The sequence below is a fragment of the Cervus elaphus genome, chromosome 9 (assembly GCF_910594005.1).
Source record: "Cervus elaphus chromosome 9, mCerEla1.1, whole genome shotgun sequence".
NCBI lineage: Eukaryota > Metazoa > Chordata > Mammalia > Artiodactyla > Cervidae > Cervus > Cervus elaphus.
Window position 1 is genome coordinate 18,392,565 of NC_057823.1, and position 24,392 is coordinate 18,416,956.

The following is a 24,392-nucleotide window of genomic DNA, read 5'->3' on the forward strand; positions in this document are numbered from 1 at the left end:
CCCCTGCCGGACCCCAGCGCCCAACCCAGGCTCCTGGGAAGCGGTCTGGGTTTTCCCGATAAACGTGTGTGAATCTGAACCCCGGAGAAAGGACACCTCTCCCCACCAGAGGAGGGGTATTTTTTTTGTGTGTCCCCAGGTGTAGGGGAGTAGTGTGTATAGCTAACACAGGGACGGGTCTGCGTTCCTCAGGAGCGCAGTCCCCTTGCTCAGATGGGGAGAGCTGGTCTGCCCCAGGTGTGGCGGTATCTCGTTTCTCTGGAGGGGCGGAGGAGACCAATCTGTGTCCTGAACCCTGGGAGTCGTCACTCCCGGGTCGGAGGCGGCTCAGGCTATGGCCCTGGATTTGAGAGGCAGCCGTCTATGGGGCGGTGCAGGATCAAGGAGAGGCGAATACTCAAGGGGCTGGTCGGTGACCTTTATTGCGCGATTCCGAGACCGGCGCCGGACCAGCCTGGGGAAATTTACTGTGGGAACATCCGGCGGCCCAGCCCCCTTCTCCGCTCTGGGCATTGCCTGTCAACTCGGCTCCCCTGTCCGGGACGCGTTCAGCCCTTAAAGGGGCCCCGTGGGCCCCGGGGCAGGGGCTCGGAAACACCAGGCGGGCGCGAGCCCGCGTCTAGGACCTCCGAGAGCGACCGCGCCTCTTGCTGCGGGATTCGATTAATTTCTGGGAACGCATCTTGAGCGCCGCACGGGTCACCACGTCGCTGTCATCTTCCTCACTCTCCTCCTCGTCTGCGTCGGGCGAGGAGGGGATCGAGATTCCCATTCCCGTATCAGATTTCTCTCCCCGGCCTTTACCACCGCATCCTCACCTGGGCCCTATATGTCCGGCCCCTGACCACCTCCCGATGCACTGCTTGGGCTCCCAGCCTCGCCCCTTTCCCTGCCCGTACTGACCAAAGAACTTGTCCTTGTGACCGGCGACAGGCAGGGGGATGCGGGTGTTGTACGACGGCAGTTTTCCCTCGAGGGTGGTGTAGAACTAGGGGGAGGAGGGAAGGGGGCAGATGTGTGTGAGTTGGCAGGGGGTGCAGCGAGATCCGTGCCCCCTCCTCCTCCCCATCCCCCCCTGAGATGTACCCCTGCGCTATTCAACACCTCTGCCCACTCCTCTGCCTCTCTTTGGGTCTTTTTTATTTTTTGAGAGGGGTCATGCCACGCGGCGTGTGGTATCCAATTCCCCAACCAGAGATCGAACCTGCGCCCCTTTCATTGGAAGCGAAGAGGGCACTAACCACTGGATCCTCAGGGAAATTCTGCCCACTCTAGTCAAGTTTTCCTTGGGTGCAGCCCCATCATTTGTTCTCAGCGTGCACCCTGATACCCAGCCTCCCCTGCCTCCCCACCAGGCCCGCCCCTGGTCTCTAGGTCCCAAGTTTGGTCCTCTAGAGAGCAGACCCTGGATTCCCACCCCCCACCCCCTCACCCTGCGGCCTTGATCTCTGGCCTGCCGACTTACCAGGTTATCAGAGTTACCTCTAGTAACTCTCCTGGCTCATCCCTGGCTCCTTAAACCTCACCTGTTATCCCTAAGGCCCATTCCCGGCCCATCAGCCTCCTCCCTGGCCTCCAGGGGATTGCCCCGACCCCTCCTTTGCCGCCCCAGCCCTTGGCTGAATGGGCACCTCGCGGTCAACGATGTGGCGCAGCATCTCTGGCACGTTGTGGTTCTCTAGTTGCGAATGTAGCTTCAACAGCTTTTCCTCCACCAGGCCCAGCAGGTTGGGCAGATAGTCATCTGCTTTGGGATCCAGCTCCTTTCCGACAGACTGTCCAGTCTCCTGCGGCTGGGGGCGGAGCCGGATGAGTCGGGAGGGGCGGGGCCTCTTGGAGGCCCCACCCAGGGGGCAGGGCTTTGAAGTTAGGGGCCGCCCACAGGAGCGGTGCTACCCTCTGTGGGGTAGGGCCTCTGCTGTCAGGGGCCACGCTTGTGAGGCAATGCCTGTGAACTCCAGAGACCCAAGCAAGGGATGGGGGGGGGGGGGGAGGGCGGTGGAGGGGAGGGCAGGCTGGGATAGTAACTGGAGAGAGGCCATTGCCGGAAGACCTTAAGAAATGAGATTCTTGGAGAAAGGAATGGCAACCCATTCCAGTATTCTTGCCTGGGAAATCCCATGGATAGAGGAGCCTGGCAGGGTAAAAGTCCATGGGGTCGCAAAGGAGTTGGATGCGACTGAGTGACTAAACAACAAGGACAACTGAAAAATGGCAGAAAGTAGTGGAACAAAATGGTGAATACTTTCTTCAATAAAGTTTTTGGTGAAAATGGAAAAAAAAAAAAAAAAGAAATAGGATTCCACAGTGGGCAGGCTGGGCCTCTCTTGTCTATGCCTGCTTCAGGATTGGAGCAGGGTCTCTTTTAGGTTTTGAGTGTGTATGTGGGGGCTAGGTGGAACTCTCCCATGGGGGTAGCATTTGAAACGGGACAGGGGTCTCTGAAGTCCTGGGCCTCTTGAGTAGTAAGGGGGTGACTCCTGAGATGGGAGGGTGGAGACTCGGGAGTCGGTTGGGGTTTGCCATGTGTTCAGGCCTCTCATATCCTGAACAGGGCCTGGGGTGGGTTCTCTGGAGTGGACTTCAGGGTGGGAACCCCACCTGTGGGGTGGCACTGTCTTTCGTGTCTAGGGAGGCTCCAGGTGAGCTTTCCTCGTAGGTGGGACCTGCCACTACGATGTGGTTCAGCTTGCCGGCCAGGTGTTCCAGGCCCTCCTTGGTCATTTGCAAGGCCCGCCTGGTTCGGTCCAGTTGATCCTGCACCTCAGCACGCCGCTGCTCCTCCACCTTGAGGCGCCCCTGCAACTCAGCCTGCCGCTTCTGCTCACTGTAGGGAGCAGGGAGACCACCACTGGGGCACTGTTGACCACAGCGACCCCGCTCTTACCCCCACCGGGCACCATGGGGCCTCACCTCACCAGCAGAGCCTCCCCTGAGTACTTGAGGTCTTCCAGCTCCTGCTGCAGCCGCTGCTTCTCTTGCTTCAGTCTCAGCAGCGTCTGCTCGTTCTCGCTCTTGAGCATCTCCAGCTGCGTGAAGGTGTCACCCTGAGCCAGGAACCGCCGCACCACTGCCTGGGGGGAGGGCGGGCGGACAGAGCCCGTCAGAGCCAGGGGCTTGTCCCACTCCTTCTTTCCCAGGGCTGCAAGGGACAAGTCGCCTGAGCTGATGATGGCTTCTGCACAATGCTGTCTCGGCACTCTGTGAGCCTTGGACTCAGGGCTGCCTTAAGGGTGTGCAACCCCGAACGAATGATTTTTGCGGGCCCTTCTTTGTCTATATAAGGAAAATGAATCAACCAAAATCAGATGTCAGGGCAGTGACAGCACTGAGCACAGCTGCTTTCCAAAATCAATGTGCCAGCAACGCCCACTCCCATGAGAAAACATGACTGGTCATGGGAGCAACCCGCCCCCAAGGGCAATTTCTGGAAAGACGCCTAGCCACAGCGCTCCAGATGACCCCATACGTCCAAGTCCTGGAACTCCTTGGGGGTCACCTCATGGGATGAGTGGTGGGTTGGAGAGTGCCCCAAACAGAGAAATCAGACAGGGACCCAGGGGAATTAGTGTTGACCAGCTGGAGATGTCCATGGTGGCTCAGATGGTAAATCTGCCTGCAATGTCGGAGACCCAAGTTCGATCCCTGCATAGGGAAGATGCCCTGCAGAAGGGAATGGCTACTACCCGCTCCAGTATTCTTGCCTGGAGAAGTCCATGGACAGAGGAGCCTGGCAGACTACAGTCCATGGGGTCGCAAAGAGTCTGATGTGACTGAGCGACTAATACTTTCACACTTTCACAGCCGGGGACCTAAAGTCTTGGGAAATTTTGAGGAAGATGCTGCCAAGCGCGGGCCCCAGAGTAGAAGCCCAGCTTCTCTGGGATGGAGGCTGGTACTGGCCCCAGACCCTGCCACAGAGGCTGAAGTTACAGGAGAGGAGAGACAACATTCCCCATTCTCCTAGTGCTGACATGCCAAAGAAGTCAGTGCCAGTGTATGCAGGAACAGGAGAGAGGGGCTTCCCTGGTGGTCCAGTGGCAAAGAATCCGCCTCCCAATGCAGGAGACGTGCATTCCATCCCTGGTCTGGGAAGATCCCACATGCTGCAGAGCAACTAAGCCTGTGCATTACAACTACCGAGCCTGTGCTCTAGAGCCCAGGGGCTGCAACTACTGAGCCTGTGGTCTGCAACAAGAGAAGCCACTGCCACGAGAAGCCCACGAAGCATCGTAACTAGACAGTAGCCCCTGCTCCCAGCATCTAGAGAAAAGCCCACACAACAGTGAAGTCCCAGCACAGCCAAAAATAAATAAACAAAAGTATTATAAAAAAAAAAAAGGAACAGAAGAGAGGATGGTGGCCAGTGTAGATAACTCGTGTCGGTTTTGCTGTGAGAGGCAGCAGAGAAACGGGGCAGTAGCTGAAAGAGGGAGGGGTGCTTTTTGTACACTGAGGAACTGACCAGGCAGAAAAAGGAGGCTGGGTGTGTCGGCTTCCCAGGGTCGGCTCAGGCCATCTGGGAGCTTGAGGGCTGAGGGCACACTCACGTGCGTTTCTGCCACGCCAGTGGCGTCCTTGACCTTGCCGAAGAGCACCTCCATCTGGTACATGCTCCACCGCCGCTTCAGCTCCTCCTCCTTGGAGTGCATGCTCTCCTGGAGCGTGTCGTCAGACTGCAGCAGCACGTGCTCACGCTGGGTCTGCTCATGGGTGGGGGTCACAGCCCGCGTCAGTCTGCAGCTGAGGGCTTAGGGCAGTGGCCATGGGCGTTGGGAAAATACCTCCCAACTGGGTTCAGGAAGGGGGTGGGGCCCAAGCTTGGGGCCAAGTCAGGGCTTCCCAGGGGGCACTAGGGGTAAAGAGCCAGGCTGCCAATGCAGGAGACACAAGAGAGGCAGGTTCCATCTCTGGGTCGGGAAGATCCCCTTGGAGGAGGGCATGGCAACCCACTCCAGTATTCCTGCCTGGAGAATGCCATGGACAGAGGAGCCTGGCAGGCCACAGTCCATGGGGTCGCAAAGAGTCGGACACGACTGAAGCCACTTAGCATGCACGCATGCAGGGCATCCAGGTAGGGGTCAGGAGGGCTTGGCAGGGCCTTGGTTAGAGGGAGGCCTCAGAGGCAGCGCCAGCGGGCGGGGTCAAGAGCGTGGGGGCGGAGCCTGTCGGGTAAGGGGCCGGTTAGAGGCGGGATCAATTTCCGATATGGGCAAGTTTGGCGGGGAAGGATGACGACCCCAGGAGAGTAAGGGGAGGGCTGGAGGGCGGGGTCAGGGATGTGGGAGGGGCCCTGGCATCTGGGGAGCTGGGGGCAGTCAGGAGAAACTTCCGTACTGCTGAAGGGTCTAGGGCCTGGGCCAATGTGGGGGAGCGGCGGGGACCCCGCAGGTCCGGGTCCAAGCAGGAGCAGGCTGGGATCTCAGCCCCGTATCCCTGGTGCGCCCACCTTGCGCTCCATGCGTTCGTTCTGCAGTTTCCTCTCCTCCGCGCGCTTCTTGCACTCGGTTAGGTAGCGTTCGCGCTTCTTGCGCTCTCGGAACACGGTCTCTTCCAGATACTGCAGTTGGTTCTGGAGGGTGGACGGGTGGGGAACGACAGGGCCTGTTGGCATCTACTGGGGCTCTGGGTCAGGGCTGCAGGCCCAGCTCAAGACAACTGGGGCGAGTTGTGGGGTCCTGGGACAGAGATGGGGTGGGTTTCGGGGCAGCTGGGGTTCAGATGCTGAGGCCAGGAGACCATGGCAGTGGCAGGGCAGGATTCCCAGGGGCCGGTGGGCTGGCACCTTGGCGATGTCCCTGGCGTTGAGCGCCTCCTGATTCACCAGGTGCAGTTCCTCCAGCTCGTGTCTCGTCCTCACCACCTCAGCCTCCATAAAGTCCAGCCGGTTCCCCAAGTGAAGGCTCTCCTCCTGGGCGTGGGAGATGGGTTAGCCTGTGACCGGTGTCCCTAGCCTGGCTGGCCCTCCCATTTGCTGCCCCCCACCCACCCACAGTCGCCCTGGTCCCTACTTGTAGGTAGGCCTTGAGCTGCAGGTACACACTGGTGATGTGTTCAGCCTCCTCTGCCTTCATCCGGGCCTTCTCCAGGCGGTTCTCCAGGTTCCGCATGGTCTAGAGGGAAATAGAGACATCATTTTGCCAACAAAGGTCCGTATAGTCAAAGCTATGGTTTTTCCAGTACAGATGTGAGAGTTGGACCATAAAGAAGGCTGACTGCTGAAGAATTTATGCTTTTGAACTGTGGTGCTGGAGAAAACTCTTGGGAGTCCCTCGGGCAGCAAGGAGATCAAACCAGTCAATCATAAAGGAAATCAACCCTGAATATTCATTGGAAGGACTGGTGCCGAAGCTGAAGCTCCAATACTTTGGTCACCTGATGTGAAGAACAGACTCACTGGAAAAGACCCTGATACTGGGAAAGATTGAAGGCAGGAGGAGAAGCGGGTAACAGAGGATGAGTTTGGATGGCATCATTGACTCAATGGACAAGAGCCTGAGCAAACTTGGGGAGATGGTGGAGGATAAGGAAGCCTGGCGTGCTGCAGTCCGTGGGGTCTCAAAGAGTCAGACACGCCTGAGCAAACCGAACAACAACAAGAGGGAAGCAAGGCTGGGCTGGATCCCTTCCCCGCTCAGTGCCTCCCGCAGGATCGAGGCCTCTGCAGACCCCACAGGCCCTACCTTGGCCACCTCGGTGTTGCTGTCTTGTGCCTCAGTTATCTCCAGCTCGCGCAAACTGTGCTGCAGCTGGAGCTCCTCCAACCACTTCTGCCGCAGTCCCAGCTGGTGCCGAAGAGCATTCAGTTGCTTCACCTTTTCGTTCAGCCGGTAGTCCAGATGCTCCAGGGCTTGCTGGAGAGAGGGGAGCAACGGTACCTAGTCCTTCCTTCTCCCACATCTTGGTTCTCATCTCTCTCGTCTCTTGGTAGAGCATCTGAAACCTGGCTGATCCTGCTTCTCCTGCAGATTCTCTTTTTTTGGGGCGAGGGCTGGTTTCCAGGGGCTCCACTCCTTGGTTTTCCACTTCACCTCCCTGGCTGCCCCTTGCCCATCTCCTTTGCCTTTGAAGAGGCTCTTCTTTCATCTGACCACACATACCACTTGATCCTATCCAGTCTCAGGGTTTTCGGAGTCATGTCTACACTGCATGAGTGCATGCTAAGTCGCTGCAGTCTTATCTGACTCTTTGCGACCCTATGGACTGGAGCCTGTCAGGCTCTTCTGTCCATAGGGATTCTCCAGGCAAGGATACTGGAGTGGGTTGCCATGCCCTCTTCCAGGAGATCTTCCTGACCCAGGGATCAAACCCATGTCTCTTATGTCTAGCTGCATTGGCAGGTGGGTTCTTTACCACTAGCACCACTTGGGAAGCCCCACCTATACACTGAAGACATACCAGTTTAGCCTCCCCCAGAGGCTTGTATATCCACATCTACACTGCCTTCTAGATGTCTCCACAGCAAGCTCAAAACCATCTGTCCAAAATTGAGTATATCCTTGATCTTTCCCCAAAACTTCCCTTCTTGAATCTTCCCCATCTCAGCTCATGGCAACTCCATCCTTCAAGGTGCTCAAGTCCCAAACGTTCATGTCATCCTCATCTTCTCTTTTTCTCTCCCACTTACACCCAGTTCGTTAGCAATTCTCTGTTCTGTCTCAAAGGTTCCTCCAGAGAGATCCTGGTGGCTCAGTGGTAAAGAATCTGCCTGCAGTGCAGTAGATGCATGGGTTCAATCCCTGGGTCAGGAAGATCCCCTGGACGAGGAAATGGCAACCCACTCTAGTATTCTTGCTGGGAAAATTCCATGGTCAAAGGAGTCTGGTGGGCTACAGTCCATGGGGGTCACAAAGAGTTGGATGTGACTGAGCCAGATAGATCTCTTTCTTCCTACTTCTACCTCTTTTGTCCTAGTATAGCCAGCATCATCCTTCACTTTGATAACCTCCTCTGGATGGCTTCTAACTCTTGCTTCCTCAGAGCCCATTTTCCACTTCTCTAATTCTTTTCTTTTTTTAAAAAATATTTATTTGGCTGCACCTGGTCTATAGTTGTAGCACATGGGATATTTAACTATGGTATGTGGGATCTAGTTGTCTGACTAGGGATTGAACCCGGGTCTCTTGCATTGGGAGTGCAGAGTCTTAGCCACTGGGCCACCAGGGAAGTCCCTTCACTTCTCTGATTCCTAGTATAAAATCTGCACTTGTGCAGCAAAGCCTGATGCAAGGTTCTGTCCCTGTTGACCCCCCAACCTCACCTCCGATGGAGCCCCCCTCACTCACTCCTATTCTGCCACAATGACCTCCTTTGTGTCTCCAAAACTCTACCTTTGTTCCTACCCAAGGGACTTTGCATTTGCTGTTCCATCTGTCTGGAATGCTTTTCCCCAGATCACTACTTGCCTGACCCCTTCTCAGCTCAAATATCACCTTCCTAGAGAAAGCAAAGATCCCCACCTCAAAATCTAAAGGGCAAACCCCTAACTCCCATCCATCTCTAGTGAGCCACGCTGTTTTATTTTATTAATTTCTCTTGTCACCATTGGAAATCACTTTCTTTCTATGTTTATTGTTCTTTTCTTGGGGGGGTGTCTGCTTTCTCCACCAAGATGAGGCTCTGGGGAGTGGGGACATGGTCTGTGTTTTTCACCGTATGGCAACAAATACCTAAAACCATGCCAGGCACATGGTCAGTGTGTGATAAAGGCTGAGAAATAAATTAATGGCAGCTGGTGTGGAGAAGGGATTGGAGAGGGTGAGATGGGGGTCAGGGAGTCAGGTGGGGACCCAGGCTAGAAATGAAGGGAGGTGGTCAGAGGAATGGGAGTGGGGCAAACCTGGCCTGTCCTGTTCTTCAGGTACGGCTTCTCTGATTTCCATTCTCGAATCACTGCCTGGACCACTTTCTCATCTCCCTGCAGGGAGAAGAGCCCAGGTCACACTACAAATTCAGGCCACCCTCTCCTTGAGAGCATCCCCTGGGGATGTTGCCTCCCCACCCCTGGAACCCCTTCAACCTTACCTGGAGCAGGTCCGTCAACTGTAGTTGCAGTACCCTGGTCTCCTCGCGGAGCTGGTTAATGGTCTCCTGATTCTTCTTGATGTTCCACTGGGTGCTCTCATAAAAGGCCTTCCGGTCACCCTCTGGGGTCATGCGAGATGGGCAGGCAGAAGCAGAGCATTATGAGAGGGGGTACTTCCCAGAGGGAAGACATTTTAGTAGTTATCAACAGTATAACAATATTTTACTCTGAGGATTTGTTATGCATTAGATGCTGGACTGGAGCTTCCCAGGTGGCTCAGTGGTAAAGAATCCACCTGCCAGTGTAGGAACTTCAGGAGACATAGGTTCGATCCCTGGCCCAGGAAGATCCCCTGGAGTAGGAAATGGCAACTGGCTCCAGTATTCTTGCCTGGAAAATCCCATGGATAGAGGAGGCTGGTGGGCTATAGTCCATGAGGTTGCAAAGAGTTGGACACGACTGAGTGACTGAGCAAGCATGCAGAGATGCTGGGCTAATCATTTTCTTTTATTTTTCTGTACTGCACTGCATATGAGATCTTAGTTCTCCAACCAGGAATCAAACCCACACCCTCTGCAGTGGAAGCACAGCATCTTAATCACTGGAAAGCCAGGGATGGACTAATCATCTTCTAGGTATCAGATAGGATGTGCCAATATGTACATACCCATATCCAGATTATACCCATTTCACACATGAGAAGGCTTGTGCTTATTAGACTGTTCAAGTTCACAAGCAGTCAGACTCCCCAGCACATACTTTCAACCACTATGCAACATTACCTCCTAACAACAAAGCGATAAGTTCACACCAGGATTTCCCAACCTCGGCACAACTGACATTTGAGATAGATGATTATTTGCTGTGTTGAACTGTCCTGTGCATCGTCAGATGTTGAGCAGCATCCCTGACCTCTGCTCATTACATGCCAGTAACAACCCCCCCCCCAAACAATGTGACAAACCAAAATGTCTCCAGACATTGCCAGTGTCTTCTGGGGAGCAAAATAGCCCGATTCCATTGAGAACCACTGGTTCACACTTCATAGTATTATAGTGCCAGGCACTGTTCTAAGCACTTTACACATTTCAACTACCTATGGGGTGGTACTGTTACTCTCCTCATCTAGTGGCTGGACAAACTGAAAGCAATTACATTATTCTTGGTCCCTGAAGATCAAACAGTTATTATTAGCATATGTAGAGCCAGTATATTTGAACCCAGAAAATCTGCCTCTAGAATCTATATCCTTCATCCTCCCATGCATTTTAGAAAAGTTGAAACTACATAAAAGTAGGGGCTTCCCAGGTGGCACTGGTGGTAAAAGAATCCGCCTGCCCATGCAGGAGATGTGAGAGAAGTGAGAGAAGTGGGTTGGATCCCTGTGTTGGGAAGATCCCCTGGAGAAGGGGATGGCAACCCATTTCAGTATTCTTGCCTGGAGAATCCCATGGGCAGAGGAGCCTGGCAGGGCACAGTCCATAGGGTCGCGCAGAGTCAGACACCACTGAAATGACTTAGCCCGCACACACGTAAAAGTATGAAATACAGTTCAGTAGGTTCTGAGCTCAGGAAAAGCTGCATAAGATGAGGAAAACCATGAGCAAGCATGAATTTTTGCCTCCGGATACTGCACACCTGGACGAACGCTAGTGAAAGAATTCCTGCCAGGTCAGAGGGCTGTTGACCATTCTGGGCCCTCTGGAGTCATCTTACCTAACAGTTGTATCTTCCTTTGTAACTCAGCCACCTGCATGTTCACAGCGGACTTCCCCTCGCTGGCATGGAAGGGTCCTGCCTTGGAATGAAGTGAGTGCCAGACAGGCACCAAGCCCTTGCCTCGAGAGTGGTAGGGCTTGAGCTGAACTTGAGTGGCCTTGACTTTGGAGGGGGCTGCAATTTGGTCCTGAGAAGGCATGGCGTTGGAGGCCGCCGCCCAGCACAGGGGAGACGTCATGATTGGGTTGAGGCCGAGGACCTCTGGGGGTCAGGGGAATTGCCTCTGTCTAGGATTCTTGAATTCAGGTTCCTCGGGCTCTGGGAATGCACTTGTCTACCGCTCGGCGGGACCTAGCCGCATCTCCGGTTGCTAGGTAACCTTCCCCGCCTCCCTCCAGTGCTCCCATGGAAACCGCCCGCGTTCCAGTCTACGACTCTCATTGGCTGACATTGAGCGGAGGGGCGGTCCCTGCAGGGGACCGAGCAGAGCAGTCCGCAGAAAGATGGGGGAGGGTACTTTTGAATCACGTGCTCATCCTTTTTCCTCCCCACCTCTCCATCCCAACCTCACCGGAGGCGGCGGTGTGGGGTTTCGCGGGCATTTTTCAGGAACTTTCTGTTCGGCCTTCAGAACCCGCCACTCCCAAGATGGAGGCACCCTGTGCCGCCATTAAGCGCGAACCTTCAGAACTATTCCCTTTCAGGCTTCAGTCCTATGCAAGATGGCCGACTGGGTTCCGAGCCTGCCACATGCCACTCCCAACATGGCAGCCAGGCCCCGCCGTTCCTGGAGCGGAGCGTGATGCCGGAAGTGACGATTCTCGCACACTTCCGCTTCCTTTCTGCAGGAGGAACCGTTGGCTGCTGGGTCAGGGGGGCGCGGTGGATATTGACCTTTGCCCCAGCCTCGTGTACGCGGTGGACTAGTGGGCGGGAGGCGCCCCCCACCCCCAGCTTCCTATTAGGGGCAGCCGAAGGGTGTGGGTTTGGAGAGGGGGAAACTGTTAACCCTTTGGGCCGATTGGCGGGAACTGGATAGCGAACTACCTCCGACTCATAGGGAGCGGAGGTTTTGAGTTCCGCTCACCATTGATTTGGGCCAAATGAGATTCCCTTCCACTAGGTAGGACTGGGGAGATCCCCTCCCCCGCCTCCGCCTCGGCCCCCGTGCCCCCAGTGTGGGAGGTTAAGTGAGACCTCTGAGCGATGAAGGAATCCAGTTGACCGGAGGGAGAGGCGCCTTCCTTCGGCTGGAAGGAGCCCTCTCCCACTGACCTGCCGCCCCTTTCTCGCTGCAGCGTGGGGTCACAGTGCATCTCCCAGTAGCCTCCTTCTGGCAGAACCCATTTCCGGCTTCAAGGCTTCAGCGAGATGTTACTACTGCTGCTGCTGCTGCCGATGTGTTGGGCTGTGGAGGTCAAGCGACCCCGCGGCGTCTCCCTCACCAGTGAGTGAGCCACTGGAGGTGGCCAGAAGTGTGGGTGGGGTGTGGGAGGTTCTGGGATAGGCACTTACAGCCTTCGGTCTCCGTGTTCTGGACTCTGGGCAGGGCAGGTTGCAATGCTTAGCCGGTGAGAGTGGGAAGAGGTACCTTTGGGTGGAAAGGTGCCTACCCTGGACTGGGCCCCTTGTCCCCTTCCCCAGACCATCACTTCTACGATGAGTCAAAGCCTTTCACTTGCCTGGATGGCTCTGCCAGTATCCCCTTTGATCAGGTCAATGACGACTACTGTGACTGCAAAGATGGCTCAGATGAACCAGGTGAGCTTTTTCTCCATTCATCCATGCATCCATCCATTCATTCATTGTACATTTACTGAGCTGGTGAGTGCTACGTCCTGTGTGGTGTCCCAGACAGACCCAGTCCCGTCCTCACAGGGCTCTCTGTTGAGTGGAGGCAAGCAAGCACAGACTAAAGTGGGTCAGTGGTTGGTTGAGGAGATGGGGAGATGCTATGGGAGCCCAAAGGGGGATGGGGAGGGCTTGGTAGGGCCCAGTTCAGAGGGCCCTGGCGCGGAGAGGCAGGAGGGAGCCCAGGAGCGTTTTGTTTCAGGCCCCCAAAGTGCAGTGGTCCTTCCTCCCTTTGCTTGGCATCAGTTATTCTCACATTTCTCACGCTCACGTGTGCATGTGGTGGGCGTGACCTGCCGGATCCTGAACCCACTCCACAAACCCTCCTTCCCTCCTTTCCCCACAGGCACAGCTGCCTGTCCCAATGGCAGCTTCCACTGCACCAACACAGGCTACAAGCCCCTGTACATCTCCTCCAGATGGGTCAACGATGGAGTGTGTGGTGAATGAACTGGCCCCAGGGTGGGGGATGGGGTGCTGGGCAGAGGGAAGGAGGCATTGTGGGGTGAGGGGGGAGTCCTGAAGGCGCCCCCATGTCTGCCTTCAGACTGCTGTGACGGGACCGACGAATACAACAGCGGGATCGTCTGTGAGAACACCTGCAAGTACGTAGCTGACACACCCCTGTTTCCTCGCCCCCCTCTCCCCCGAAACCTTGCCTCGCCTTGCTAGGTGAATCGGGATTCCTCTCTTCTCTGCTTTCGTGTATCAAGGGCTCACCTGGTGCCAGGTGCTCTGAATGCTCTATCAGCAGTTTTCCTTCTGGCCCGGAACTGAGTGTAATGTGTTTGCCTGTTCAGCTGATGAGTGAGCTCACGCTCAGAAAGGAAAATGACTTCCTCAGGGTCTCATAGCTAAAAGATAGCAGAACCAGGACTCGAATCCAGCTCGGTCTGACTTGGGACTCCGTGCTTTTAATTGCACCACTGCAGCAAGACCTGAAAACTGAAATGCCCACAGGCAGGTGGATGGAAGCAAATGCACGCGGGCTGAGTGTAAGGCAGTCAGAGAGTGATGGGGATTGTAGCATTTAAAAGGGACAGCCTCCCTTCACTCCTGTGAGTTGGGAGCAGGTGGCAGGGCCAGATATGTTTTTCAGAGAAGGTGAGCGTTGTGACACTTCCATAAACCCTTCTGATGGAAGGTCTCTTAAGTAGAGAGAGACTGATCAGATTTTGCTTACTGGCCAGACAGCCCTTCTGTCAGGGAGTCTGTGACTCGTGTGTTCTTCTCTTTCTTCTCTTGGGAACCTCCTTCCAGCCCCACATCCCAGCACCCCCTAGTCCCTCCCATGAACCTGAGGGTGAGTGAGCCCTCTCCACTGCCCTTCCTCTCTAGGACAGGGATGAGGGGCTCTGAAGCCAGGAGAACCTGGGGGAAGAAGGAGCAGGAGTGTTTGAGCTCCTGTTTTTGCCCACATGATGGGGCGATGGCAGGGGGTTGAACCCCTTGGGAAGAGGCAGACCTAGTGGACACAAAATGCTCTCCCTTCCCCCCAGAGAGAAGGGCCGCAAGGAGAGAGAGACACTGCAGCAGATGGCAGAGGTGACCCGCGAGGGCTTCCGTCTGAAGAAGATCCTGATTGAGGACTGGAAGAAGGCCCGGGAGGAGAAGCAGGTGAGGGGCCTGGTGGGGCTGACCCAGGACAACCTGGAGGCTGGGGGGGCTGGCTGGGGTTTACGTTTGCTCCCGACCAGGGGTGTCCTGGGGCCAGTTGCTGTCTGTCTGCGCCTTGGACCCTGGTGTCCACTTGATGTTTAGTCGTTGCTTAGGATGGTACCAGGTGGGTGGCATGGACCTAGGCCTTGGGTGCAGATCAAAGTGGGCTCGGAGGAGGGTCGCCTCTCCTCCAGGTTCCAGGGTGCTCTCATTTGTAAGTTAAGTAGGGTGGGTGCTGGGGATGTGTCGGGGGAGGGCCAAAGAGGGTGAGTCCCCAGGGATGTGTCTCCCTGCCTGTCTGCCACCCCCTTAACTGGTGGGTCAGAGTCCTCAACTCCCCTTGGGGGCTCCCGCTTTAACCCTCTGAGCAATGGCCTCAGCTCTGTTTCTCAGACCAGAGAAGGATCGGGTTTTCCTCTCCCACCCCCATGGCCTGGCTAGTGAGGTGTCTCCCGAATTCATAGGGGGCAGTGTATTCAGGGCCAGTGAGATCCTTCCTGCGCTTAGCCACAAGGTGAAGTTGCTGCAAAGTGACCTTTGACCTCATGGGCCAGCAGGAGGACCCTGGCAGCAGATCAGGTTGAGGTGTCAGCCAAAGTCTTGGGAGGGACCCTACAGCCTCGGACCCCCATTCTTAGGCTGGAGCCCACCCAGCACACACATTCCTTCCATCCTTCCTTTTTTAATATTTTTTATTTTTACTTATTTGGTTGTGCTGGGTCTTAATTGCAGCATGTGGAATCTAGTTCCCTGGCCAAGGATCAAACTGACCCCCTTGAATTGGGAGTGCAGAGTCTTAGCCTCTGGATCACCAGGGAAATCCCCTTTCTTTTTTTTTTATAAAAACAATCAGTTTTTAAAAAGAATTTTATTTTTAGCTGTGCTGGGTCTTCATTGCTGCACACAGGCTTTCTCTAGTTGCGGCAGGCGGGCTTCTCATTCAGTGGCTTCTCTTATTGTGGAGCACAGGCTCTATCTAGGCTTGTGGACCTCGGTAGTTGCAGTTCCTAGGCTCTAGAGCACAGGCTCAGTAGTTGCGGTGCATGTGCTTAGCTGCTCCTCGGCACGTGCAGTCTTCCTGGGCCAGGGATCAAACACATGTTCCTTGCCTTGGTCCCTCTGCTCTCTGAACCCGGCTTGGGGCATAGGAAGCAAGGAAGACTTCCTGGAAGAGGAGGTCTCCATCTAAACTGAAATCTGTAGGTTTATTCAGAATTAGCCAGGCAGAGTGTTGCAGACAGAAGGAAAGCCTGTGTGAAAAACTGGGGGCAGAGTGTGTGGAGGGCTTTGAATGTTGTTAGGGCAGTTAAGATAGCAAAGGGTTGGATGAGGCTGGAGAGCTGGGCAGGGTCCTGGTTATGCAGGGCCGCAGGGGTACACTGAGGTGTTTGGATTTCTCTCCAGTGGGCTGCAGAGAACCACAGCATCCGGGGTTGGGGGAGATCTAGGAGGGGTGTGTATTAGGAAAAGATAATGTGGAATAGAGGCAGGAGAGGAAGGGAAGAACAGGATGAGAGCCGGCCTCTGTCTTCTGCCTTCCCAGAAAAAGCTCATTGAGCTGCAGTCTGGAAAGAAGTCACTGGAGGACCAGGTGGAGATGCTGCGGACACTGAAGGAGGAAGCCGAGAAGCCAGAGAAGGAGGCCAAAGACCAGCACCGTAAGCTGTGGGAAGGTATGTCGCTGTGTCCCGGCATGGCTGTGACTTCCCCTTGGCTCCTGGCAGGGAACGGTCTGGGCCCAGGAGTCTCTTGCTCATTGTCTCTTGTCTGTCGTTGCACTGAGTTTTTAAAATCACGGCACTTTAGTTCCCCAGGTGCCTCATTATCTTCGACTGTGTGTTGGCCATTGTGTTTAAAAGTCGTTTATAGCAGTAACTTGCAGCTTTGATGAGAGGTCCTTCTCTCGAGTAGAGGGGCTTTTCTTTCTGCCTTCTCTGTGGGAACACTGGATTCAGGGACCTCGAGTCTGAAGTCGAGGCTGGAGCTTCCTCTAGCCCCCCAGGCAGAGTGAGCTGAGGTCTGAGCAAGGGCTGGCTGGTTCCTGGCCCAGCTTAGCCCTGAGGGGAGTCCCATGGGGTCATAGTTATGGGCCGGGTCACCTTGGACCTTGATTTTTCATTTCCCTTCCCTCACAAGTTATCAGAATGGACATCCACATTTGCCAGGCTTGGCAAAATCCCTTAGGATGAAAGCAGCTTCTACCTTCTCTTATCTTCTTCACTTCCTCTTTGCGCTGGCAACTCCTACTGCCTGGGGTTGGTTTTAAGGTGATTTTTTTTTTTTAATACTTGGTCCAGCATTTTCTTGTTGTTGGCAGATTGTGCCACTGTTGTGGATAATGTGAAGCCTTGGCCTTTGTTTTCAGTCTGCTCTGTGCAGGGACACACATGGCGGAAGGCGGATAGAAGGGAGAGGTGGGGCAGAAACCCACTCCAGACTAGTTAAAAGACCAAGACCAAGCATTGCTAGAAGTGTTTGGAGCCGTGCCCCAGCCAGTCACAGGGCTGGTGACCGGCGGCTGGTAGCCTTCTGAAGCTGTGCTGTGATCCCCTCCCTGTCTTTGAGCATCTGCTGTGTTCTTCTGCCCTTCCCTCTCTCTGTCCTGATTTCTCATAATCAGTAATTCAGTCGTTCATCTGACAAGCATCTGCTGCGTGCCTGTAATGTGCTGGGTCTACCCCAGGTGCGTGCGCACGTACACACACACACACACACACACACACACACACACACACACACACACGGAGACCATGTTGGTGAATGAGCAGAGACTCCCCCTCTTTGTTTACATACCATCAGCTGCTTCTGTGATAAAGCCACAGACTTCAGGGGTTGCCAACAGGGACCTTATGACCTGCCGAACCTAAAATATTTAGCGTTGGGTTCTTTACAGTAAAGTTTGCTGACCCCTGATGAAGATACCAGTATTCTCTCCCACACTGACGGTGGATAGACCAGAGCACCCAGTGCTCGTTTCACAAGGATCGTGTTTTTGCCCCTGCTCCCCTTTCCCAGACATCACATCGTTTCACAAACAAGGAAGCTGAGGCCAAAGAGGCCACTGGCTTGCCCAGCTAGACTGATGCCCACGTTACTCTGATTGTAGACCTTGTCCCTTATCTGCAGGCTTGAGTCACCAGCCTGCTCCTGCCTCGCTCAGGGCCCAGCTTTTTTTGCCTGTGTTTGGTCTTTGTTGCATGGCGTGGGGGCTTCTCTTGTTGCAGCAGGCAGACTTAGCTGCCCCACGGCAGGTGTTATCTTAGTTCCCCAGCCAGAAATGTGTCCCCTGCATTGATTCTTTATTAGGATTATTATATTGTATTAAATTGTTAAATTTCTATTTATTAAATTCTATTAAATTATTATTCTCTATTAGAACTACTAGCATCAGAAGGTTGATTTTTTATTACTAATTTATATTTAGTTTTGGCCATGCTGGGTCTTCATTGCTGCTCACAGGCTTTCTCTAGTTGTGGCAAATGGGGGCTACTCTTTGTTAGGATGTGGGGCTTTCTCATTGCAGCTGCTTCTCTTGTTGCAGAGCACGGGTTCTAGGTGCACGGGCTTCAGTAGTTGCGGCACACAGGCTCAGTAGTGGTACCACTCAGGCTTAGTTGCTCTACAGCATGTGGAATCCCCCTGGACCGGGGATCGAACCCGTTTCCCCTGCACAGATTCCTGTTCTTTGCTGGAAGCCTGATTCTTAACCACTGAACCCCCAGGGAAGTCCCTGGGCCCCATTCTGGCCCTTCTGGCCTCCTGATGGCCTCCCTCCATGAGGCCAAGCCATTCTTCGGCCCAGCAGTCTTCCTGGCTCCCCAGTGCCTTGGGTGGGACAGCATTTGGGCCACCACTGCCTGCTTACAACGCCCCCTACCGTGGAGGGCTTATCCCTGCTCTCTGCACCCCGTGTACCTGCCCTGTTGGTCTGATTGCCTGCCCACACCCCACCAGCCCTGCAAAACTGCTGCTTTTTGTTGCTCCCGGGCCTCTGCTCCAGCCACGCCCACCTCAGACATGTGTCGAGCGGGCTGCGGGCCCAGTGCTCAGCGGTGACACACGTCCACCTCTGTAGAAGATTCCGCTGGACGGCACTGGTCTACACGGTGTATGCGTGTGTGCTCTGTCCTTCATTTTTTTCTCGCTGTGGTAAAATCCCGCTCATGTCACCATTCACCACTTAAGCCAGTTTTCAGCGTCCGATTCAGTGGTGTCGGTTACGTCCACACTGTTGTGCAGCCGTCGCTGCTGTCTAGTTCCAGAACATTCCTATCACCCCAGGAGGAACCCCCAGGCCCATTAAATGGCCCTCCAGATCTCCCCTGGGCCCAGCCCCCGGCCCCCACACATTGGCTTCCTGTTTCCAGGGATTGACCTGCTCTGGACATTTCACCTCAAGAATTCAGGCAGTGAGTGGCCTTTGTGACTGACTGCTTTCCCCTAGCGTCGTATTGTCGAGGGTCATTCATGTTGTAGCCTGGTGTTGAAACGCCTGCTTCCTTTTTAAGAGCTGTTGTCTATTCCAGTGTGTGACCCTGGTGGGGTTTGTCTCGTCCAGGTACCATGTTTCCCATCAGGGTTTTGGTTCTGGTCTCCATTGCTTGTAAGCAGCTCTTGTGTATCAAGGGGCCGGCCTTTGTGACTGAAGTTGCAGATGTTCTCTCGTTCACTTTTGGTGCCAGGTTCCTTCACTCTTTCTTCCCGGGCCACGTGTTACAAAGAACGAACTCTGGTCTTTGCTTCTGTTTCCACCTTCTTTTGCACCACATCTAGCATCCTTTTACACAAGGCTGGGCAGCTTCTTAGTGTGGAGTTGCTGACTCAGGTTCAGGGGTGGCACGCCACGGCGGTTTCGCTGGGATTCCCAGAGGGTGGTGGGGATGGGCGTGGACTCTGGAGGCACGTGGCCTGGCTTGGACCCCTGGCTGTGCCCCTCGCCAGCTGGGTGACCGTGGGCAGCTCCTTTCATCCACCTACGCCTGGGGCCCTCATCTGTGAGGACGTTGTCGGCTGTCTGCTGGGGTCTCCCAGGACACAGGCCGCTCATTCTGGGGGAGAGGGCTGAGCTGCACTGGGGCTGCTCTCCTGAGCGCCCCCTGAGCTGGTTGTGCTGGGACAGGCCCCCAGGACATCTGCCTCGCCTGGTTGCACCCCCACCCCAGCCTCTGTCCCCTGACCACTTCTCCTGGGGGCCTCCTGAATGTGGCACACCTATGGTCCTACCCCTTGCACCGTCACCGATGGTTCAGACTGTCTGCAGATGCCCCCAGCTGCCCCTGCTGGATTCCCCATCCATCTGGCACTGCCCACCTCCTCGGCCCCCCACCCCCACACAGGCCAGCCCTTCTCATTGCCTAGCTCCCGCCCCCAGTCTGCCCCCCACGGTGGCCTGACTCAGAGCCCCAGCCCCAGCACCCAGTGGGCCGGGCACATGGTGAGCCCCGGGGGCGTTGGGGACGGAGGGTAATGGAGCTGGTCCTTCCACAGAGCAGCAGGCCACCTCCAAGGAGCAGCGGGAGCGGGAGCTGGCAGCCAGCGCCTTCCAGGAGCTGGACGATGACATGGACGGGGCGTGAGTGTGCCAGCCCCACCTGCCCCGGGCTCCCGCCTCTCTCTCCCCGCCTTTAGGAAACCAGCCAGAGCCCACCTCCTTACCCTGGAACCCGATCCCCTGGGGGCATGGGGTGGGGGTGGGGGAGAGATGAGGGAAAACACCCCCTCAAGCTGGACAGGGAGACTCGGGATCTCAGTGATTTTTGAAAGCCTACTCTGTGACTTGGGACGCTTTAGTGAAAGATGAAATCCTGGCCAGTGCCCCTGAACTTGCTGGCCGGCCCCAGGCCAATGGCTCAGTGGAGGGTGGGCTTTTGGGAACAGGGAAGCTGGGAAGGCCCCCTGGTGGGAGGCCTGGGACTTTGGAGGGGTCCTGGGGGCAGCATGGGCAGGGCAGTCCCGTTCTGGTGGGCAGTGGCGGTGGGCAGCGGGGTAGGGGCAGGATGTGGGACTTGGGCCACCATGGGTGTTTGGGTTTCCTGGGGTGGAGGATACCAGGCCAAGGGCATTTCCCTGTGTTCGGTTCTAAGGGTGGAAGGAAGTGGAAGCTGGGTCTTGAGGACACAGGGTTGTCTCCTACTCCCACCCCTGTGTCTGTCCCTCCCTTGAGCTCCTCAGGGTTGTGGAGCCTCAGGAGCGGGTAGAAGGCAGAGGACAGGGTGGCTAGGACCTGCCTTTCCCAGGGTAGAGACCAGACCGGGCCCTAACCCCAGACCTCATTTTTTCCCACCTTCCTGCCTGCCCTCTCTCCCTGCCCCAAGGTCCTGAAGCAAGTTCTCAGGAGGAGCCCTGGCCTGGGGTGGGGGTTGGGGGGGCAGTTGACCAGGAGCCCATGGGCTCCCTGCTCCATCGGCTTCTCCCTTTGTCCCCACAGGGTCTCTGTGGCTGAGCTGCAGACCCACTCGGAGCTGGACACGGATGGGGACGGGGCATTATCAGAAGGGGAAGCCCAGGTACTCAGCCCACCCCTTCGCTTGGGACGCGTGGAAGGGATTGCCCCAGGGTGACCTCAGGGTGGGGGGCAGGGGGTGGCCAGAGGCAGGCCTTCTGTGGGCTACTCCCATGGAAAGTTCCCTGCTGGCCCAGGGCCAGGGTTCTGGGGGGACCCAGCCTGGCTGGTGTGGCCAGGCCTTGCTTGGTGACTAGGAGGGGCTGCCCAGGGCCTTTCTCCCTTCCTTGTGGGGCCTAGTGGAGTCATGTGGGTGCCTCAGGGTGTCTAGTGGGGAGAGTTAGGGTCCCTGTAACCATGCCCCCCCGACCCAGTGCACACACCTGGTCGCCCTCCTCACAGTGCTGCCCTCGCTGGTCTGGAGCCCTGCTCCTTGGTCCCCAAGGACGCTGCCCTGCTGGTCCCCACGCCCCGCCGCACCCAGGCCTCTGGCTCTGTGCTGTCCATCTCTGCGTCTCTCCGCTCCTCTCCCTGGCCTCTCCAGTCCGCACCCCCGCACCTCCCTGGCCCCCTCCTCTTTCCCACAGGCCTGTGCTGCCCCCTTCTGGCAGCCGCTCCTCACCCAGCCTGGCTCCAGGCTGGCCCTGGGCAAGTCAGCGCGTGCTGTGCCTGGCACCGCGGCCTGAGGGCCCCCGCACCCACTACGAGAGTGGCTGGGTTGGAGGTGGGGGCCACGTGGAGGTTCTGCCCCTGACCCCACCCCAACCTGTCGCACACAGACCCTCCTTGGGGGAGACGCGCAGATGGATGCTGCTTTCTTCTATGACCGCGTCTGGGCCGCCATCAGGGACAAGTACCGGTCCGAGGTCAGGAGAGGGAGGGGAAGGGATGTGGTCCCCGCCCCCGCCGCCCCCGCCCCACCCCTGGGCGCCTCACAAAGGCACTGCCTCCAGCTCTGGCACGGGGCCACCCTGGCCAGCTGGGTGGCCCCACCTCCTCTACAGAAGCCACCCCGCCCCCAGCTGTCTGCCCCTCCCTCCCTCTCTCTAGGCTCCTCGGAAGGGGTGGAGACACAAGGCCGCCCTTGGGCGATGGTGGGAGCCTGGCCCCCGGCCCTGGGGGTGGGGGTGGACCCCGAGTCCTCAGCACGACCTCTCCGCACATCCGGCAGGTGCTGCCCACAGAGTACCCACCATCGCCTCCTGCACCTGATGTGATGGAACCCAAGGAGGAGCAGCCCCCCATGCCCTCGCCACCCACAGAGGAGGAGGACGAGGCCGAGGAGGACGAGGAGACGGAGGAGGAGGACGAGGACGAGGATTCCCAGGGGGAGCAGTCCAAGGTGGGTGTTTGGGGTGAAGCGGGTGACGGGTGGGAGCGGGGTCACTCGCTGACTCTCTCCCCCCACCCCCAGGACACCCCACCCCCAGTCCCAGCCCCCCAGACAGCCAGCCCCACCGAGGAGGACAGAATGCCGCCGTATGATGAGCAGACGCAGGCCTTCATCAACGGTGAGGGCTGAGCCTGGGAGGGAGGGGCCCCTCCCTGTCGCCCGCAGGTGCAGGGGCCCAAGAAACAGGCCCTGCCTGCTCCTCGAGGGGGCCTGGGCCTGGCCCAGGCAAGCCCAGGGGCTCCAGGCCACCTGGAGGGGGCTTCTGGGCCTGGGGAAGCTGGCACCACCACACCAGTCCCAGGGGCCCTTCTGCCTCCTCGGGGGTGGCTGTTGTTTGTGTCACCCTTGGCAGGCGAGGAATCAGCAGGGCCCCAGGAGCCCCAGCCCTGCTCCCTCATGAGCTGAGAGCCTGGGCGGGGGGGAGGGGTCTGCCCGGCGGCTGGCAAGGCCCCAGAGGGTCTTCCTGGGCCCCATCCTCACCCAGAGCCAGCCCTGGGGCTGGGAGAATCAGGCTTGTTTGCGCCACCCTCTGCCCTCTTTTCATGGATGGGGTGGGGGCACCTCTGACCTCTGTCCCGACCCCACCAGCCGCCCAGGAGGCCCGTAACAAGTTTGAAGAGGCCGAGCGGTCCCTGAAGGACATGGAAGAATCCATCAGGTATGAGCCTTCTCCACTGCCCTGTGGCCACCTGCTGCCCGATTCCCCAGAGGCGGTGGCGATGGGGAAGTCACTCAGGCAACCTCTGCGAGCTGGCGGTGGTTCCTGCAGGGAGAGTCCCCAGGCGGTGGGGACTGGAGCTCAGGCCCCGAGAGACCCTCCACCACTGCAGTGGGCCTTCCTGCGTTGTCCTGAGTCGGGCTGGCATCCCCCACTGCCCCTTAACCTCCGGGCCTCCCCTTTAGGAACCTGGAACAGGAGATTTCATTTGATTTTGGCCCCAACGGCGAGTTCGCCTACCTCTACAACCAGTGCTATGAGCTCACCACCAATGAGTGCGTCCCCTGTGGGCATGAGTGGTGGGTGGGCTCGGTGGGTCTGGGCCTGAGCAAGGACAGGGTGCGGAGGGAGGGGCGTGGGCTTAGGTGCAGCCACTGGGATTTGAAGTACCTGCATGGCCCTGGTGTGGGGGGATGTTGTGGAGGCTGGGACCCCTGTCTCCCCACCCACTAGCCTCATCCCCTGACAGGTACATCTACAGACTCTGCCCCTTCAAGCTTGTCTCGCAGAAACCCAAACTCGGTGGCTCCCCCACCAGCCTTGGGTGAGTGAGCTCGGGCTAGGCCCCCCTCTCGGCCCCTCATCCCCCACCCCCGGTCCCCTCCCGGCCGGCCCCTCTCAGCACCCTACTCTCCCATAGCACCTGGGGCTCGTGGGCTGGCCCCGACCACGACAAGTTCAGCACCATGAAGTATGAGCAGGGCACGGGCTGCTGGCAGGGCCCCAATCGCTCCACCACCGTGAGTGCCCGCGGGCTGGGGGCAGTGGAGTGGGGACCCAGGCCCACAGAGCCCGCCTGAGCCCCGCCTGCCCACCCCAGGTACGCCTGCTGTGCGGGAAGGAGACGGTGGTGACCAGCACCACGGAGCCCAGCCGCTGCGAGTACCTCATGGAGCTGATGACGCCGGCTGCCTGCCCAGAGCCCCCGCCTGAGTACCCCATGGAGGGCGACCACGACGAGCTCTAGCCCTGCCCCGCCCTGCCCAGCGCAGAGGTGGGTGGGGAGCTGGGGGTCCCGCCCATCCCCTTCTGCTCGGGGGCATGGTGGGGGGGCAGCTCTTATCCACACGGGTGCTCCCCCATCCATCGCCCTTCCTCTGTCTCATCTGGTTTCTCTCTGGTCCCAGAAATCAAGATACGGAACCAGCCCCCAGTGGTGCTGCCCATCGCCCCTCAGTCTGTGGACCACGGCCTGCCCCTGTGGGTCATCTCACCCACCCACAGGGCAGGAAGCAGGTGAGGCTCCATGCCCTGCTTTTGGTTGGCCAGCGGGGCAGAGCCACATTCCCAGGCCCCGGCTGCCTCCCTAGATGGAATAAAGGAGCCTGTCCTACCTGGGCCCCCACACCCTGGTGGCCTGGCCTGCCCTGCCCCCCACCCAGGGCATCTGCCTTCCCTCCTGGTGGGGAAGTGACTTGACCTGTGAATCCCAAACAATAAACATGATCCCTCCAACTCATCCTTGTCTGTCTGGCTTTGCTGGGGTGTGGGGGAAGCTGCCGTGCAGATCCTGGGGGGCCTGGCTCCACAGCTTGAGGGTCCTACCTGAGATGCCCCATGGACAGCAGCTTGGAGCCACATAAAC

At 57.3% G+C, this 24,392-nt stretch overlaps 2 protein-coding genes across 3 annotated transcripts; one reads left to right on the plus strand and one right to left on the minus strand.

Moving 5' to 3' along the window:
- Positions 1-397: 397 nt before the first annotated feature.
- Positions 398-11,340, minus strand: ODAD3 (outer dynein arm docking complex subunit 3). The gene is made up of 13 exons (XM_043911610.1): positions 10,742-11,340; positions 9,025-9,146; positions 8,840-8,917; positions 6,684-6,854; positions 6,012-6,113; positions 5,786-5,911; positions 5,450-5,572; positions 4,551-4,703; positions 2,914-3,074; positions 2,602-2,827; positions 1,632-1,793; positions 904-988; positions 398-738 (listed from the first exon to the last, which is right to left on the minus strand). The coding sequence occupies exons 1-13, from the start codon at positions 10,980-10,982 to the stop codon at positions 620-622; spliced, it is 1,869 nt and encodes a 622-aa protein (XP_043767545.1). The 5' UTR covers positions 10,983-11,340; the 3' UTR covers positions 398-619.
- Positions 11,341-11,530: 190 nt separating this feature from the next.
- Positions 11,531-24,266, plus strand: PRKCSH (protein kinase C substrate 80K-H). 2 transcript variants are annotated; one of them, XM_043911612.1, is made up of 18 exons: positions 11,531-11,655; positions 12,043-12,191; positions 12,389-12,505; positions 12,942-13,037; positions 13,143-13,200; positions 14,095-14,212; positions 15,798-15,927; positions 19,742-19,826; positions 20,682-20,760; positions 21,476-21,562; positions 21,868-22,038; positions 22,111-22,207; positions 22,678-22,747; positions 22,993-23,082; positions 23,277-23,351; positions 23,448-23,547; positions 23,628-23,801; positions 23,935-24,266. In XM_043911612.1, the coding sequence occupies exons 2-17, from the start codon at positions 12,116-12,118 to the stop codon at positions 23,772-23,774; spliced, it is 1,596 nt and encodes a 531-aa protein (XP_043767547.1). In that variant the 5' UTR covers positions 11,531-11,655; positions 12,043-12,115; the 3' UTR covers positions 23,775-23,801; positions 23,935-24,266. The 2 variants fall into 2 exon arrangements, with proteins under 2 accessions (XP_043767547.1, XP_043767546.1); XM_043911611.1 differs by lacking the exon at positions 11,531-11,655 and adding an exon at positions 11,677-11,867.
- The last annotated feature ends 126 nt before the right edge of the window (positions 24,267-24,392 follow it).